The 14,396-nt window shown below is 33.9% G+C and overlaps 3 protein-coding genes and 1 non-coding gene across 4 annotated transcripts in view; 1 reads left to right on the top strand and 3 right to left on the bottom strand.

Annotated features, from left to right (window-relative positions):
- Nucleotides 1-510: 510 nt before the first annotated feature.
- Nucleotides 511-1,398, bottom strand: LOC125191648 (glutaredoxin-C1-like). Its single transcript, XM_048089044.1, has one exon. It carries the CDS (start codon nucleotides 1,202-1,204, stop codon nucleotides 698-700), a length of 507 nt encoding a protein of 168 aa, XP_047945001.1. The 5' UTR covers nucleotides 1,205-1,398; the 3' UTR covers nucleotides 511-697.
- Nucleotides 1,399-5,189: 3,791 nt separating this feature from the next.
- On the bottom strand, nucleotides 5,190-7,159 carry LOC125196981 (50S ribosomal protein HLP, mitochondrial-like). Its single transcript, XM_048095661.1, has 3 exons — nucleotides 6,979-7,159; nucleotides 6,325-6,416; nucleotides 5,190-5,665 (listed from the first exon to the last, which is right to left on the bottom strand). The coding sequence occupies exons 1-3, from the start codon at nucleotides 7,010-7,012 to the stop codon at nucleotides 5,291-5,293; spliced, it is 501 nt and encodes a 166-aa protein (XP_047951618.1). The 5' UTR covers nucleotides 7,013-7,159; the 3' UTR covers nucleotides 5,190-5,290.
- The window catches only part of LOC125196982 (50S ribosomal protein HLP, mitochondrial-like), a 17,823-nt gene continuing 8,616 nt past the window's right edge, over nucleotides 5,190-14,396 (bottom strand). Inside the window, exon 4 of the mRNA XM_048095663.1 lies at nucleotides 5,190-5,279. The gene's annotated coding sequence lies outside the window, so the exon portion shown is untranslated. The remainder of the gene's footprint in view (nucleotides 5,280-14,396) is intronic.
- LOC125197704 lies at nucleotides 14,070-14,185 on the top strand. Its single transcript, XR_007172231.1, has one exon. It is a non-coding gene; the product is annotated as a U5 spliceosomal RNA (small nuclear RNA).

Below are 14,396 nucleotides of genomic sequence, written 5' to 3'. Positions count from 1 at the left end.
CCATTTAAAATTATCTCAAATCACTTTTATTAGCTTTAATTTTTTTGGCATTTACTCCCTTCGTCCCAGATAATTTGGGACACTTTGACCAGACACGAATTTTAAAAAATCTACTAATAAAAAATGAGTTGAAAAAGTTGGTGTAATGTAGGTCCTACTTTTAAAGTATTAGTTTTATAATAAAATGGGAGTAGGAATTAGTTAGTGGAATATGAGGTCCACTACCAAAAATGGTAAAAATGAAATGAGACAAATTATGTGGGACGGCCTAAAATGGAATACTTGGTCGAATTATCCGGGACGGAGGGAGTAATTGTTAATTTTTTGGCATTTAACTGGATCTGGTATTTTATCCTCTTTATTTAATCATTAAATATCAATTCTTTATGTTTCATTCTCTCAATCTAATCATTAAACGTCAATTTCATAAACTAAAAGAAATGATTAAAATAGTATGAAACGAGTATAGTAGTATAGTAATTTAAGTATCAGAAATGAAAATTTATTTTTTTTGATAATAAAGTTTGGCAATGGATGACAACATATGGCTAATCAATAGCATCATGATTTATATGTACATGAAATATGTCACCAATCCATCTCATAAACATAACACAAATCCTCCATGCATATATATATGATCAAACACCAATTCACCAGTTAAAACAAGTTAGTTGAATTAAGCATCACAAATCAATCAAAGCCAAAGAGCACCGGCGTTTTTGAGGAGCGGCACGAGCGATCCGTTGATGTGGCAAGCCATCACCGTCTCGATCCCGCCGAGAAACTTCCCGCCGACGAACACCGCCGGCACGGCCTTCCCTCCGCCGCCGAGGCGGTGCAGCAGCGAGAGGATCGGCCCGCCGGCGGCCTCGCGGTCGAGCTCGACGACCGTCGGACCGACGCCGAGGCCGAAGAGCAGCTGCTTGACGACGTGGCACATACAGCAGCCGCTGATGGTGAAGACGACCACCGCGTTGCCGGCGACGATCGCGCTCACCTTCTCGCACGCCGATTCCAGATCCGTCCGCTGCTGATCCACGATCCGCACCGCCGCCGATCGCACGTCCTTCGCTACTACCTCCATTGCTCCGATCTCCGATCGAATTGTCGCAATCGTGGGTGAAATCGCCGAAATTGAAAAAAGAGAGAGATCTGGAAAAATTGAGAAGCAGAGGAATGAATTGACTGTTGAAGCATGCATTGCGTGTATATATATATAGATACAGAAATGTAGAGAGAGAGAGAGGCATATAGCTGTAGAGTAGCAGGAGAAGTGTCTGGCGGCCTGGAAATATCATGCTTTCTGCATTCGGCTTTATCTCTATTTTCCGGATAACTGTATATTTGTACCTTTCTATCGCAACCAAATGCGTGAATTGTGTTTTCTTTTCTTTTGCTAATACCACTTTCATTTTTGTGTTAATCCTACCAATACTTTTTTAATCCCAATATCACCTTAATATTTGTGTTAATCCTACCAAGACTTTTTTGTTTTATCCCATTGTGTTAATAGAGTCTTTTTATGATTACAAAGAACTCTATCAGTTCGCCATTTAAAAACACTTTTGATTAGACTCGATACGAGTTTTAAAAAATTATTTGACTGTATAAAGAAAATGAATGAAAGTATAAGTAGAGTGTGAGTACCCTTTTTATGTACTCCGTACTAATATACTCCCTCCGTCTCATTTTAAGAGTCCCAGTTTACCATTTTTGAGTATCCAACTTTAGGAGTCCCGGTTGAAATATTCCATAAATGGTATTAAGTTTCGCATTCCACTAACTTTTTTTCACTCACATTTTATTATAAAACTAATATAAAAAAGTATGACTCACATTCCACTATTTTCTTTCACCAACTTTCCTTTATATTTCTTAAAACTCGTGCCGAACTCAACTGAGACTCTTAAAGTGGGACAGAGAGAGTAATTAGTAGAATGTCTATGTAATGAGTTAATGGAGTATGTGGTCCGCTTAATAAAAATAGATAAATTATAAATGCATTTTTAAATGGTAGACAATATAAGAAGTAGCAAAATGTGCCTAAGTTTTGGCCGAAGTAATGTTTAATTTTGTTAATATATGAGTTTTAACCATGATTTTTTGTTTTTGTCGCAAGTGGAATATAATTCTCATTTCTATTGTAATTTTGAGTTAATTAATTTGGTTTTATGTGTTTAGAAAGAACATAGGCGGGACATAATTTTTTTCACATGTAGTAATAATAGTTTTAGAAAGTTTACTTGTAGCAAAAGGTGATTTGGTCACCCCAGCCGCCCTCACACTCCGCCTCACACTCCGGTCCGACAATTTGTGAGGGGATTCAATCAGGGTATTCATTAGTTTACTAATGATAATATTGGTAAATATATAAGGCAAGGTTTAAGGAATAAGTGTTTCATTTTTATTGCAATAGTAATAAATGTGATGGTTCTACAAAATGAAATAGGATTGTTCTACAAAATAATGAACCAAAATTAAAAAAAGTACTACCTCATGACTCATGAGGATTGATTAACGACGTACGAGTTTTTGTTCGTATTATAAAAATTGTTAGAATATGCTCTTCGACACGTGACATCATATATATTCATTCTTTTTCCATTTGCATTTAAGTTTTTCAATACACTAACATTCTATGTTCAAACAAAACTACTACTCCCTCCGTCCCAAAAAAATTGAATCGTATTCCTTTTTAGTCTGTCCCAATAAAGTTGGGTCATTTACCTTTTTAACAAAAGACAAAACATCCAATCACTCTTTTTTATTCCATCATTTACTTTACTCTCTCTTATCTCTCCTATTTATTTAATATAAATTCTTAACTTCCGTACCCAAAAGTTTTGTCTCAACTTTTATGGGACGGAGGGAGTATTCCTAAAAAAATTTCGTCAACGACCCCCATAATATACTAAAATTTTATAATTTTATTTGTTAAACCCATTTCACCTGTTTGTGTTTTTTCATTTCCATTTTATTCATTCTTAAATAAATATATATGTTCTCTCCCTCACATTTCATTCATTCTTCATATAAATCCTAATAAAATTGTTTAATTTAATACTATAACTCTACATTCAACTCCGAAAATTTAAATTACTAGTATAAAATTAGAATAAATAAATACACCCTCCGTCCAAAAAAATAGGACACATTTACCATGGTTAATCGTCCAAAAAAATAGAGCACATTCATTTATGGAAAGTTTTGAACAAATAATAACCATACCCATTATTCCACTAACACTACTTCTCACTTACTTTTTCTCCTTCTCTATTACTCTCTCCGTCCACCAAAATTTGTCCATTTTTCATTTTCATCTGTCCCCCAAAATTTGTCTCATTTCACTTTTACCGTTTTTGGTAGTGGACCCCGTATTCCACTAACTCATTCCTACTCACGTCTTATTATAAAACTAATATATAAAATAGAACTCACAATCCACTAACTTTTTCAATTCACTTTTCATTACATTTCTTAAAATCCGTGCCCGGTCAAACCGGGATGAATTTTCGTGGACGGAGCGAATACTTTTTTTCGATTCTCTCTTAATTTACTGATTCTACATTAAAATCCGTGTCATATATAAATCAATAATTAAAATAATTCCAGAAACTTCCGATCAAAGTCGATAACAACTTGGGAATTTGAGTCCAAATCAATAATTTAATGTGACGTTCCACTCAAAAATAGAATGTGTTTTAGCGTGAACCAATGAAGTTGCCTTATCCACAGCGGGGTCCACCAGTCCAAGATACACCTCATAATCACTTAATCACAACAGAAATACTATATAAAAATGAGCAAAATAAATAAAATTGGCAGTTAGAGTCACCGGAATTACGTGAGAGTGAAGGACAAAATATACATATATATATATATATAGAGAGAGAGAGAGGGGGGGGGGGTGAGGAGGCGGTAGGTCACGCAGAGGGTACAAGCTTTTGACAGAAGGCGTGATAGAGCGTGAGCTGACGAAGATGAACACGCATTAAATGATAAATGTGTATAAAGAGACACAGCGGTGGTTACGGCCGTGATTGAAGAGTAAAGCGCCGACAGCCCGACAGGAAACGCCGTCGTTTCATGATTTTTGATTTCAGAGAGAGCTTTGATTTTGAATGCAGCTGACACCAACGCCGTCTCCTTTTTCTCATGTTTCTGCTCCTCTTTTACTTATAAGCTTTGAATGTAAATGTCCGGCCCGTTTTGGGGGTTGTGGGCCTGGCCCATTTCAAACATTACTAGAATTTTGGGATTAAAATTTATTTTTAAAGAAAAAAGATTATTTAGAATGAGTAAGTCATGGGAGATAGGTTAATACTAGAAGCGATGCATGGTTAAACTCAATTTATCAGTTCAGCCCAAAATCAGATTCTTCGACCAGTCCCTATTAGAAGTTCCATATTTGACAGGCACGGTTTTTATGAAAATTGTTTGACTTTATGTTTGAAAGTGATAGAAAAAAGTTCGTCGAATATAAACCTTAATTTTATATATTGATTTTATAATAAAATGTGAGTAGAGAGTGTTAGTGGAATGTGAAATTCATTTACCAGTAAAAGTGAAATGATAATTCTAATGGAAGTGTATGTTGTTCTATGAACCACAATGACCTCTCACGGGTTGGATCGAAATTGGCATACGGATTCTATCAGTTCTAGTTTCAATTTTTTTGGAATTCTAATCGGAATTTGGGGAACATAGAAAAATCATGAGCCGTAACAACTTCCCACAGGCTGAAGTGGAATCAGCATATACTGATTTTACCGGTTCAGTTGTAGTTTCATACTTCGAAATTGTGTCGGTGGTGAAACTTCGGTTTTGGCCAAAATCAGGAAAAACAGAAAAAAACCGTATGAACCGTAGCAACCTGCCAACCCCTCACCGTCTCACATGTCGAATCATAATCAACATGCCAATTCTACCAGTTTGATTCCTGTTTCAAAAAATTTGGGACCGCTATGGCATATATCAGTTTTGACTCAAAATCGCAAATATAAAAAAAAACTATGGAAAAATATAATATTGCTTGGTAAATTAATTAACTTATTAGGAAAATGAAAATTTGGTTAATGTAATTTGTCCTCAGTTAGTACTATTTTTTTTGTTGACAGATGCATCATGAAACAAAAACTGTTTTGTTGCAAACTAAAATTTTCTAATTTAGTTACGAGTCTAATAAATCAAAGATAAAACAGGAAGAAGTCTGTGATACCTAAATTAGTCTGAGTTCTTACATATAGCAATTAGCAATGATAGATTTGAGCAGGTATGTGATAACACTTTAGGCAATTTGCTCAGCAAGACTGAGAATCTTGAGATGCTTCTTTTTCCTCAACTCATGAGGAACAGGGCCGAACACCCTGGTGCCGATTGGCTCGCCTTGCTTATTGATGAGTACGACAGCATTGTCGTCAAACTTGACTTCGCTCCCATCACAGCGGCCCCGTGGCATTGCAGCACGAACGACAACAGCGTAGTGAACGTCTCCTTTTTTCACTTTCCCACCAACATGTGCTTCCTTGACCGATGCTACTATTACGTCCCCCAGTCTAGCTCCTTTCTTGCCCTTCAGTGCTTGTATGCACATCACTCTTTTAGCCCCGGAATTGTCCACCACTTTAAGGTTAGTCCTCATCTGTATGAATGTCCTTGTTTGCTGGAGACGTATACATCCATTAGTCATGTAATCAATCTCCCCAGCATTATTATTCTTGTAACTGATACTACAATATAAGATTACGAAACATATCCTTTACGCACATTGCATGGAGTACTGATTTAGTCAGAAAACCAACAAACATGTTGTTGCTCCCACGAGATATAAACCAAGATGTTGTGAAGATGCTTAGCACGGTCACAGGTTTCGCAAGTTACATTCACCTTATAATCTTGACCATACTAACCAATATTCACAGAAACACAACAGGGACCACATTAAGACTTCAGAGACAACGTCAACTAATGAATTAGAGAAAAAGTAACAGTCATCCACATAGAAAACTGAACTAAGGTGAAGAAAATGAATGCACTAGGATCAAATTCCAAACTTAGCAGTCGCACAACCAACAAATACGTTGCAACCACAAGATTTAAAACACGATGTTGTGATGATAATTAGCACGGTCACAGGTGTCACGAGTTACATTCATCTTATAATCTTGAAGATACTAACTGATATTCACAAGAACACAACAGGGACCACATTAAGTCTTCAGGGACAATGTTGACTAATGAATTGAGCTAAGGTGAAGAAAATGAGCACTATGACCAAATGCTAACTTATGTGGCAAAACAAAGGGAATAGACTATACTAACTTGAGATAGGAAATCCATATCTGCCAATTGGGAAGACGGCCTGCTCGCCCCAAGAGCATTGTTGCTCAGACCACCCAGAATTGACCGACCGACTGATGTTTCATCACACATAAGAAGAGAAGATTAGCTATCTGGTGTTGCAAGATTCCAATTATTGAAACTGATGATAAAATGCCAAGCAGATGTTTAAGCTAACAATAAAAGGATGTTTCCAAATAACAGTTTCCAAAGAGAATGCCAGTGATGGTAAACTTCAGCAATCTGATTGGATGCTGCAACTAACACATTCATTTCATCTTTTGGCCTATAAACTTCACATAGCTTCAGATTTGCAGCAAATTTGAAGCTCATTTCTGTTTTGCTTTTCATATTATTAGATCTATAGAGGAAATACGAAACCTAAACCTACTTAGGGCAAAATCTTCAGCTCGAACAGCCAATTTCTCATAAACGGAATCAACGAAATAGAACATGATAACAATTAACAGGTCGCACATAATTGGGGGTAAAATCTTCCAGAAAACCAGAAGCAATTAAATTGGAATTCATTTGCCAATCCTATTTCAAGTTCTACTGAGGACACTAAAACGAATCATTCATTCATTCATTCGCGCGAAAGATAGAATTCAATCGAGTATAATAAAACATGCGTACCACGAAACAATTTCGAAGAATTAGAAGCAGCCATTTATCGAATTTGAATGAGAACTTTGATCGCACAACAATAGCTCAACAGCGCCTTTGACCTAACCAGCGGTACGAGTGAACTGAACAGGCGAGCTCAGTTGCTCTGTGAGGGCTTCTCTCGGCGGAAGACGGCGGCGGAAGGCGATGATTGCACTGTTAATTTAAAAATGGGCATAAAATAGTAATTGGTTCAATTTTGTATGGGCCTCTAGTTGAATTGGGCTTTAAAAATTGTAATTTTGAAGGTCCAATTGATTATGGCCTTTCAGTCTATTCTCTAGTTCACGGCCCAATTAAAAGTTAATGTCGAATCATGGTAAATTTGCAATTATCATTTCAATTACTCCCTCCGTCCCCGATTAAGAGTCACATTTTTTTCTATTTTGGTCTATCCTCAATTAAGAGTCACATTTCATTTTTACCATAAATAGTAAGTAGGTCTCACATTCCACTAACTCAATTCACTCTCATTTTATTATAAAACCAATACAAAAAAATGGGTCTCACAATCCACTTAACTTTTTCAACCAACTTTTCTTTACATTTCTTAAAACTCGTGCCCGATCGAAGTGTGACTCCTAATCAGGAACGGAGGGAGTAATATAATATTAAAATAATCGTGTCAATCAATAATTTTAGAGAAATATATATTGATCTCGCCAACTTCCATTTTACAAGAGCAAAACACTCCATAAAACTTAGATATCCGATCCAGGAATATAAATGAACGGAGGCAAATTATATATAAAGGAAATTTGAGAATTTGAGAAGGGACAAATATAAAGAAATTTCAAAAATGTAAAATTGGCAAAATAGCATATGTTAAAAATATTTGAGGAGGGGCATTCGCCCCACCTTGACATAAGGTGGATCCGCCCCTGGGGAATTCATTTAGTTTTAATAAGAGATGTATCATACGAATGCATCATTGTCTCGTGACTTCTGCCAAACCTTCAAGTTTCTTCTGTTTGTACATTGTTCTATTTACTCATCACTTACAAAACGTACACCTGTATTCTTTTATCTTTAACTATATGTATATATATATACACGCACTCACCATTTGTGTAGAATGATTAAATGAATTGGACACAGTTATCATTACATGTAAATAATGTATACTGGGACAAAACAGTAGTAGTACAAGATAAGACTTGTACTTTTAAAGAAACGTTTGTAGGATTAGTCCGCAACTTTGCCGCTTCGGAACTAACTGTGTTGTCCCTGAGGGCACCGTTTTAAGTAAACTTTTTATAGTATCGTGTATAGTATAAATGTCATGGCTGGATGATGTATTCCCTCCGATCCAGATTTATAGTCATATTTTATCATAAAAGTCCGTCCCACAATTATAGTCACATTTAAAATTTTTTATATTTGAACATAAAATTTTATCCCATTATTCACTTAAATTACAACCAAATGTCATTATCTACATTAAAATAAATCAAAACAAAAATAAAAAATAAAAAAGTCTAAAGGGGACTCACCTTCAACCAACTCACTTCATTTATTACACACTCCATCGTCTCATCTCACTCCACCCTCTCATTTCATTTATTACACACTCCACCTCTCACTTCATCAATTACACACTCCACCAATTCCTTAAATCTCGTACCATAACTAAACGTGACTATAAATATGGGACGGAGGGAGTATTATATTATAATAGTACTACAAATACAATATTACTAGTATACTATCGAATGGTGAAGCTATGGTAATTTAGTTTATTAGTACTCGTAGTTAATAAAGTGAGGGTGAGCTCAGGTATTTTAGTCACACGTAGAATTTATAAGCTCAACTTTTAAAGTACCCATATCTATAAAAAAAATATAATCTATCGAATAATATCAAGAAAAATTGTAGAAATTCGAAATTTATATTCAATAAATAGTACTATACATTATCTGTGATTAAAAATATGAAGAAAAATAATTAGGATTATGAGCTATAAAACTATATGATATCTTCCATATTTTGTAAGTACATATACTGATCCAATTTTAAAAAGTACTTTGTGCTTTGATTAAAACAAATTAAAAATTGGAAGGAAATACTATATTATGAATATGACATAAGTTTACTATCAATATAATAAGGAGTAAGGATTATACTACTACTACTTGTATACATTTATTTCTATAATTAATGGAAACAAGTTGAAAGAAAAGGAAAAGAGGAAATAAATGTGTAAAGATGCGAAAAGTGAAGGGCATAATGATAAATAAGAGGAGTGATGATGGCTCACGAAGACCGTGACACGTGCTGTATGCTGATCGAGAAGTCAGCTCCCGATGCCTTGAATCTGTCATCCCACTCACTTCCCTCTCAGACACGGACACGTGCCCATGCCTCCTTTCTCCACTATTTTATGGAGTATCTTTTTTACTTATTGTTTTTCTTATCAAATTAAAAGGAATTAAAGTATACTCCATAAAATAAAATAAAATATCCCATTTTAAATCAATATATTTTAAGGAATGTAAAGAAAAATATGTGAAAAAATTAGTAGCATTGCATTTTTCATATAAATCTTAGTTTATATTTTACTCACTTTGATAATAAAAATACTATTTCATTTTTTTAATGAATGATAAGTAGATATTGCATCTCATTAACTTATTCCCTTTGAAAATAGTCCCCTTTTTTTAACTGTTTTTCTATTATTCTCTTATGTTTTATCAATATTTTTTTCATACTTTATCAATTACACATTAAAGTTTAAGCCCTCGATAAATAAGAACATGGGGAGAATATGAAAATGATATTCATATTTCACCAACATTTTCAACGTGTATTACTTGAAGAACGTTCCACAAAAAGTAAATACTCCCCCTGTTCCCTATTAAATGTCTCATATTTTCTTAATGGGACGTTTCTAATAGTATTTCATTTTAATTTTACTACTTTTAGTAAATGGATCTCACATTAATTCTACTAACTCATTGTACTATTATAAAACTAATATACAAAAGTATTATTCATATTTCACTAACTTTTTCTATTCATTTTTTTCATAAAGTCAAACAATTTCGTAAAACTTGCACCGGTCAAATTTAAGACATTTAATGAGGACTGGAGGAGTAAGATTCATTTTTGTAATCTTATTTGATAGAAATACATATATACAGTCAATTTTTTATATAAATTTATTTAAATAAATATAAATGAGAATAATAACATAATAATTTTAAAATAGGATATGACGAAATATAAAGAATATCACTCCTATTTAAAAGCAGAAATATCACTTTTCCATAACAAAAAGAAAGAAATTATAAAATGTGTTGCTTGACCCTCTTGAAAAGCTGTTTTCTATACATAAAATAATGCAACCTTTTCCAGCCTTTTCCCATCATACCCCTTATTTTTTTATTGTTCTTTCCCACTCTGCCCTTCCATTTTATTTAATCCAAACATTAAATAAATGCCAATTGATTGCACCAATAACTGATCGATATTTGATGACACTTTAATAATTTATTTATATAATATAGTTTGGCCTCAATTTTACCGGCAACTGACTCACTCTGGAATTGCTCCAACACACCTTAAGAGAGTTGGTGCTAAATCTAGCATAGTATTACTTTATATTATCATATTTCTATATTTAATTATTCAATCTTGTGGTATCTTTGATTTGGATAAGAATTATAGTACACACGCACGTTTCACGCTTGTTTTCAAACACTATATCTAGTACCCATTCCATTTTCGCCACTCGTCAAGCCCGCCTATGGCACGGTTCTTCGTATTTTATTTTATCAGTACGAATCAGTTGTGTCATTATATCGTATAATAAGCAGTTTAGTATACAAGATTAAATCACTAAGGTCTTAAGCCCTACCAAAATAGTACTATAGTATATGTATCAAGGATAAATAATCGGAAAAAATCAAAAAATATGTCAAATCTGTTTGCCACTATCACTATCGATAACGTCCATATATGATTTTCAGGTAGTCATATCATCAGATACAATTTTACCAAAAAAACGGCATGGGGTGGTCACGAATAAATCCAATATTCGTAGTTTTTTCGGTTGAAGTTGAAAGTCGCGGGATGGACCAGAATTTGACCAAACTTCATGCATGTTTTGATAACAAGGGTCAAAACAAATTATACTGAAATTTTTCTCTCAATATTTCACATACGAAATACTTTATACAACCCTACTGAAAACAAAATTTGTGTCTGCCCCGAGTATTTTTTTTTTATAACTATTCATTTATTTTGTTACTAATTTTTTGGTATGTGATATTTTTAATGAGTGAGGAAGCTTATCCTTAAACGGAAAAAAGAGCATACACCTGTTCCATTGAGCTGGATTGATGGATCATAAGAGAAATTGGCGGGAAAGTGATCGTTTGTGTGTATATGTGTGATATGATATGATAGAAGATTAATGTAGAATGAAGTTTAATTGAAGATGGGGATAATGTTATGATTGTAAGGGGTGAGGGATTGTGAAAGGCGAATGATGGGGTATAGAGACAAAAATGTGGTCCAAATTTGAGAAAGGCTTTTAATGTCTAATGCAAATTCAACCCTTTCCCCATCCTCCCTCAGGTGGGGTGTGGGGATTAATTTATCTCCGACCCCGATGTCGGACTCTGCCCTCGCCCCGATTTTGACATGTGCTAACGTACCAACAATAAGAAGTGAAATAACATAAGATCATGCTATGGTGTCGGAAGGAGGGAGAGCCCGCCATGATTCCGATTTTGAACTAATGGCCAACAATTTCGATTCAATAGGAGTCTTTTGGGCAGTTTTGGCTAGTTTTTTGTTTCCCAATCATTTTTCTATCGCCTTTTTCAATTTTTTTCTAGTTTTCATTATTTTTGCCTAAAATCGACGGTTAATCAAAGAAACAAGGGTTTCAGTTTAAAATCGGCAAAACTGCATATGAATATTGAAAGGAAAAACTTAGTTGAAATATTATTACGGTTCGAAAACCATAACGACCAATCTGAATCGAGATCGAACCCGAAATCCTCATTCAACCGGTTCAACTATGCATGCACTATTGGTTTCTTTTTGGCTAATTAAGTTAATTAGTACATAGGAGTAATATTGAGTACATGAGATCGAGAGATAATATCTGATTATGTGTTGATGGTATTGGCCCATCATATTCTACAACCCATTAGTATCGAAGTAATTTATAAATGGTGAAAATGGGGGGATGATGCGCATCATTTTCGTACGGACAAAATTGATATAACTAATGGTTTCACAATAAATTACATTTAGTGTGTCTTAAAGCCGTTTTTGTAGGACGGATTTTTTGTAAGAACAAAAACAAAAATATTTATGTGGAACCCAAATCACCTTTGTTAAAGAAATTGGAATTTGATGAGTAAGCAATTGGCAACTTGACATTTGGGTGGTGGAGAACACTATTTTCAACTTTTTACTCCCACTTGTGGGAGCTCAGTTATTTAGTGATGTCTATATATATAGTAACCTTTGTTTTAAATATTATTTTACTTTTATATGCCAAATTTGGTATCATATTGTTTTAGTAAGTAGTCACTTTACATTTATATTTTAACATTAAGGGGATGTTTGGTTGGGAGTAATAGTAGGGAACATGACAATTACTAGGAGTACTAATTTAATGAAATACAGTATAATAGTACTAAACTTGTCCGTGATATTTAGTTTCGTTGTAACTCGATGCAATTTTTGAGAACTTATAAAAGAAAATGATTGAAAAAGATAGGAGAATATGATTATCAATTTCATATTTTAGTTTACTAATGATAAATTAAATGCGCACGACTTTTCATTGCAGGGTTAGAGATTTAGGTGGCGTTCGGTTGTCATGACTAATTATCATGAGACTATCCATCTAGAATTAAGTTGTGGGATTATTTTAGTTGAAGGGAGGAGACTATGACTAATTATCATGAGACTATTCATTTAGGATTAAGTTGTGGGGGTCAATCTTATCAACCAAACATGATACATATTTAATCAAGAGATTTAGTCTCGTCAACCGAACACCCCCAAAGTATTTTTAGTTCATAACTTTATACGGTGAAAACATCATTACACTATGCTGAATTCGTGTTATAGAGTAATTAATTAGTTATGAACAAGTTGTAGGCACACTACATATTTGGTGTCATAATTTGTCACTCAATCAGTGCATTTTTCCTAGAGCTGCCCAAATCCTTTTATTTAGTTCAACTATACCCTTTTATTTAGTTTAACTATACGATGGAAGCCCTAACTTTTGGTAGTATCTAAAAGTCAAGTAACAATATAATTAAAATAACATGAAAGAAACTTAATTGGATGATTTGCAATTGATTAATTTTCATGAAACCCTGAAAACAAAAATTGATGGATTATAAATAATTGAAGCTGTTAGAAATCCAGCTATCATATATAATAGGTACAAGAACCTGTGATTAAGTAGCTTGTTAAATTGTGTGGATTTGGCTTCGGGCAAAAAGGAGCAAAATCTTCATAACATCTTCTATTAACATATGTGTTTCCTCAAAACATGGCAATGAATTCAACACATGTAATTTCAATAAAGTCACCCTCAAGTTTATTACCTAGCTACTACAAAACAATATAACCTATGCTCAATCTATAGAAATTGTTTTATAATTAACAAAAAAAAGTCACTTGTTCATGATTCAAAGTTGCTTCTTTATGATAATATCGTTTCCTATATATGTAATTCGTTTATGATTATTTATATGAATATATTTTATTGAAGAAAAGAACGAGGTTGATTTAAATTCCTAAATATATCCGAGTAAGGCACAATTGGAAGGGGTGAATGATTAAATCGAAACTAGCAGATCAACTTTAATTGAATTGATGATTCGGATTCTCGAACCAAAACCACCTGTCCACCTCTTATACGTTAAACTGGAACCATCATACTAGTTCAAATGGCCATGTTCCAGTTTCTATTTTTTTTTAAAATCACAATCAGCGATTTTAGCCTAAATCGAAAGAAATCAATGAGAGCAACCAAAATACAATAATTTCGATCCTAATCGATCACTTTCTTTGAATATATAATGCAGCCGCGCATTGAGTACATAACAAACTATTCTTTCTCCTTTTACTAAAGAATACAGTGTACTCGTTGCTATCGAGCGGCATACACCCAAATAATCCTAACATTTGAATAATTGTAAATGAAAAGGGGCTACAAAATTAAGTAGCAAGCAATAAATGTGGGAAAATTGGTGGGCGAAATTAGGAAAAAAGTGAAAATAAAAGGATAAAGAAAGCAAAGAGAGGGCAACGGCGTTGTGTCTGCCCTTTCTCGATTCAACCCCATTTGATTAGGGCTTTTAATTTCTGAGTAATTACTATTTCCAGACCCAAATTATAAACCCTAAATT

The sequence above is a fragment of the Salvia hispanica genome, chromosome 6, assembly GCF_023119035.1.
Source record: "Salvia hispanica cultivar TCC Black 2014 chromosome 6, UniMelb_Shisp_WGS_1.0, whole genome shotgun sequence".
Classification (NCBI taxonomy): domain Eukaryota; kingdom Viridiplantae; phylum Streptophyta; class Magnoliopsida; order Lamiales; family Lamiaceae; genus Salvia; species Salvia hispanica.
This window is presented reverse-complemented; position numbering and strand designations above follow the sequence as displayed.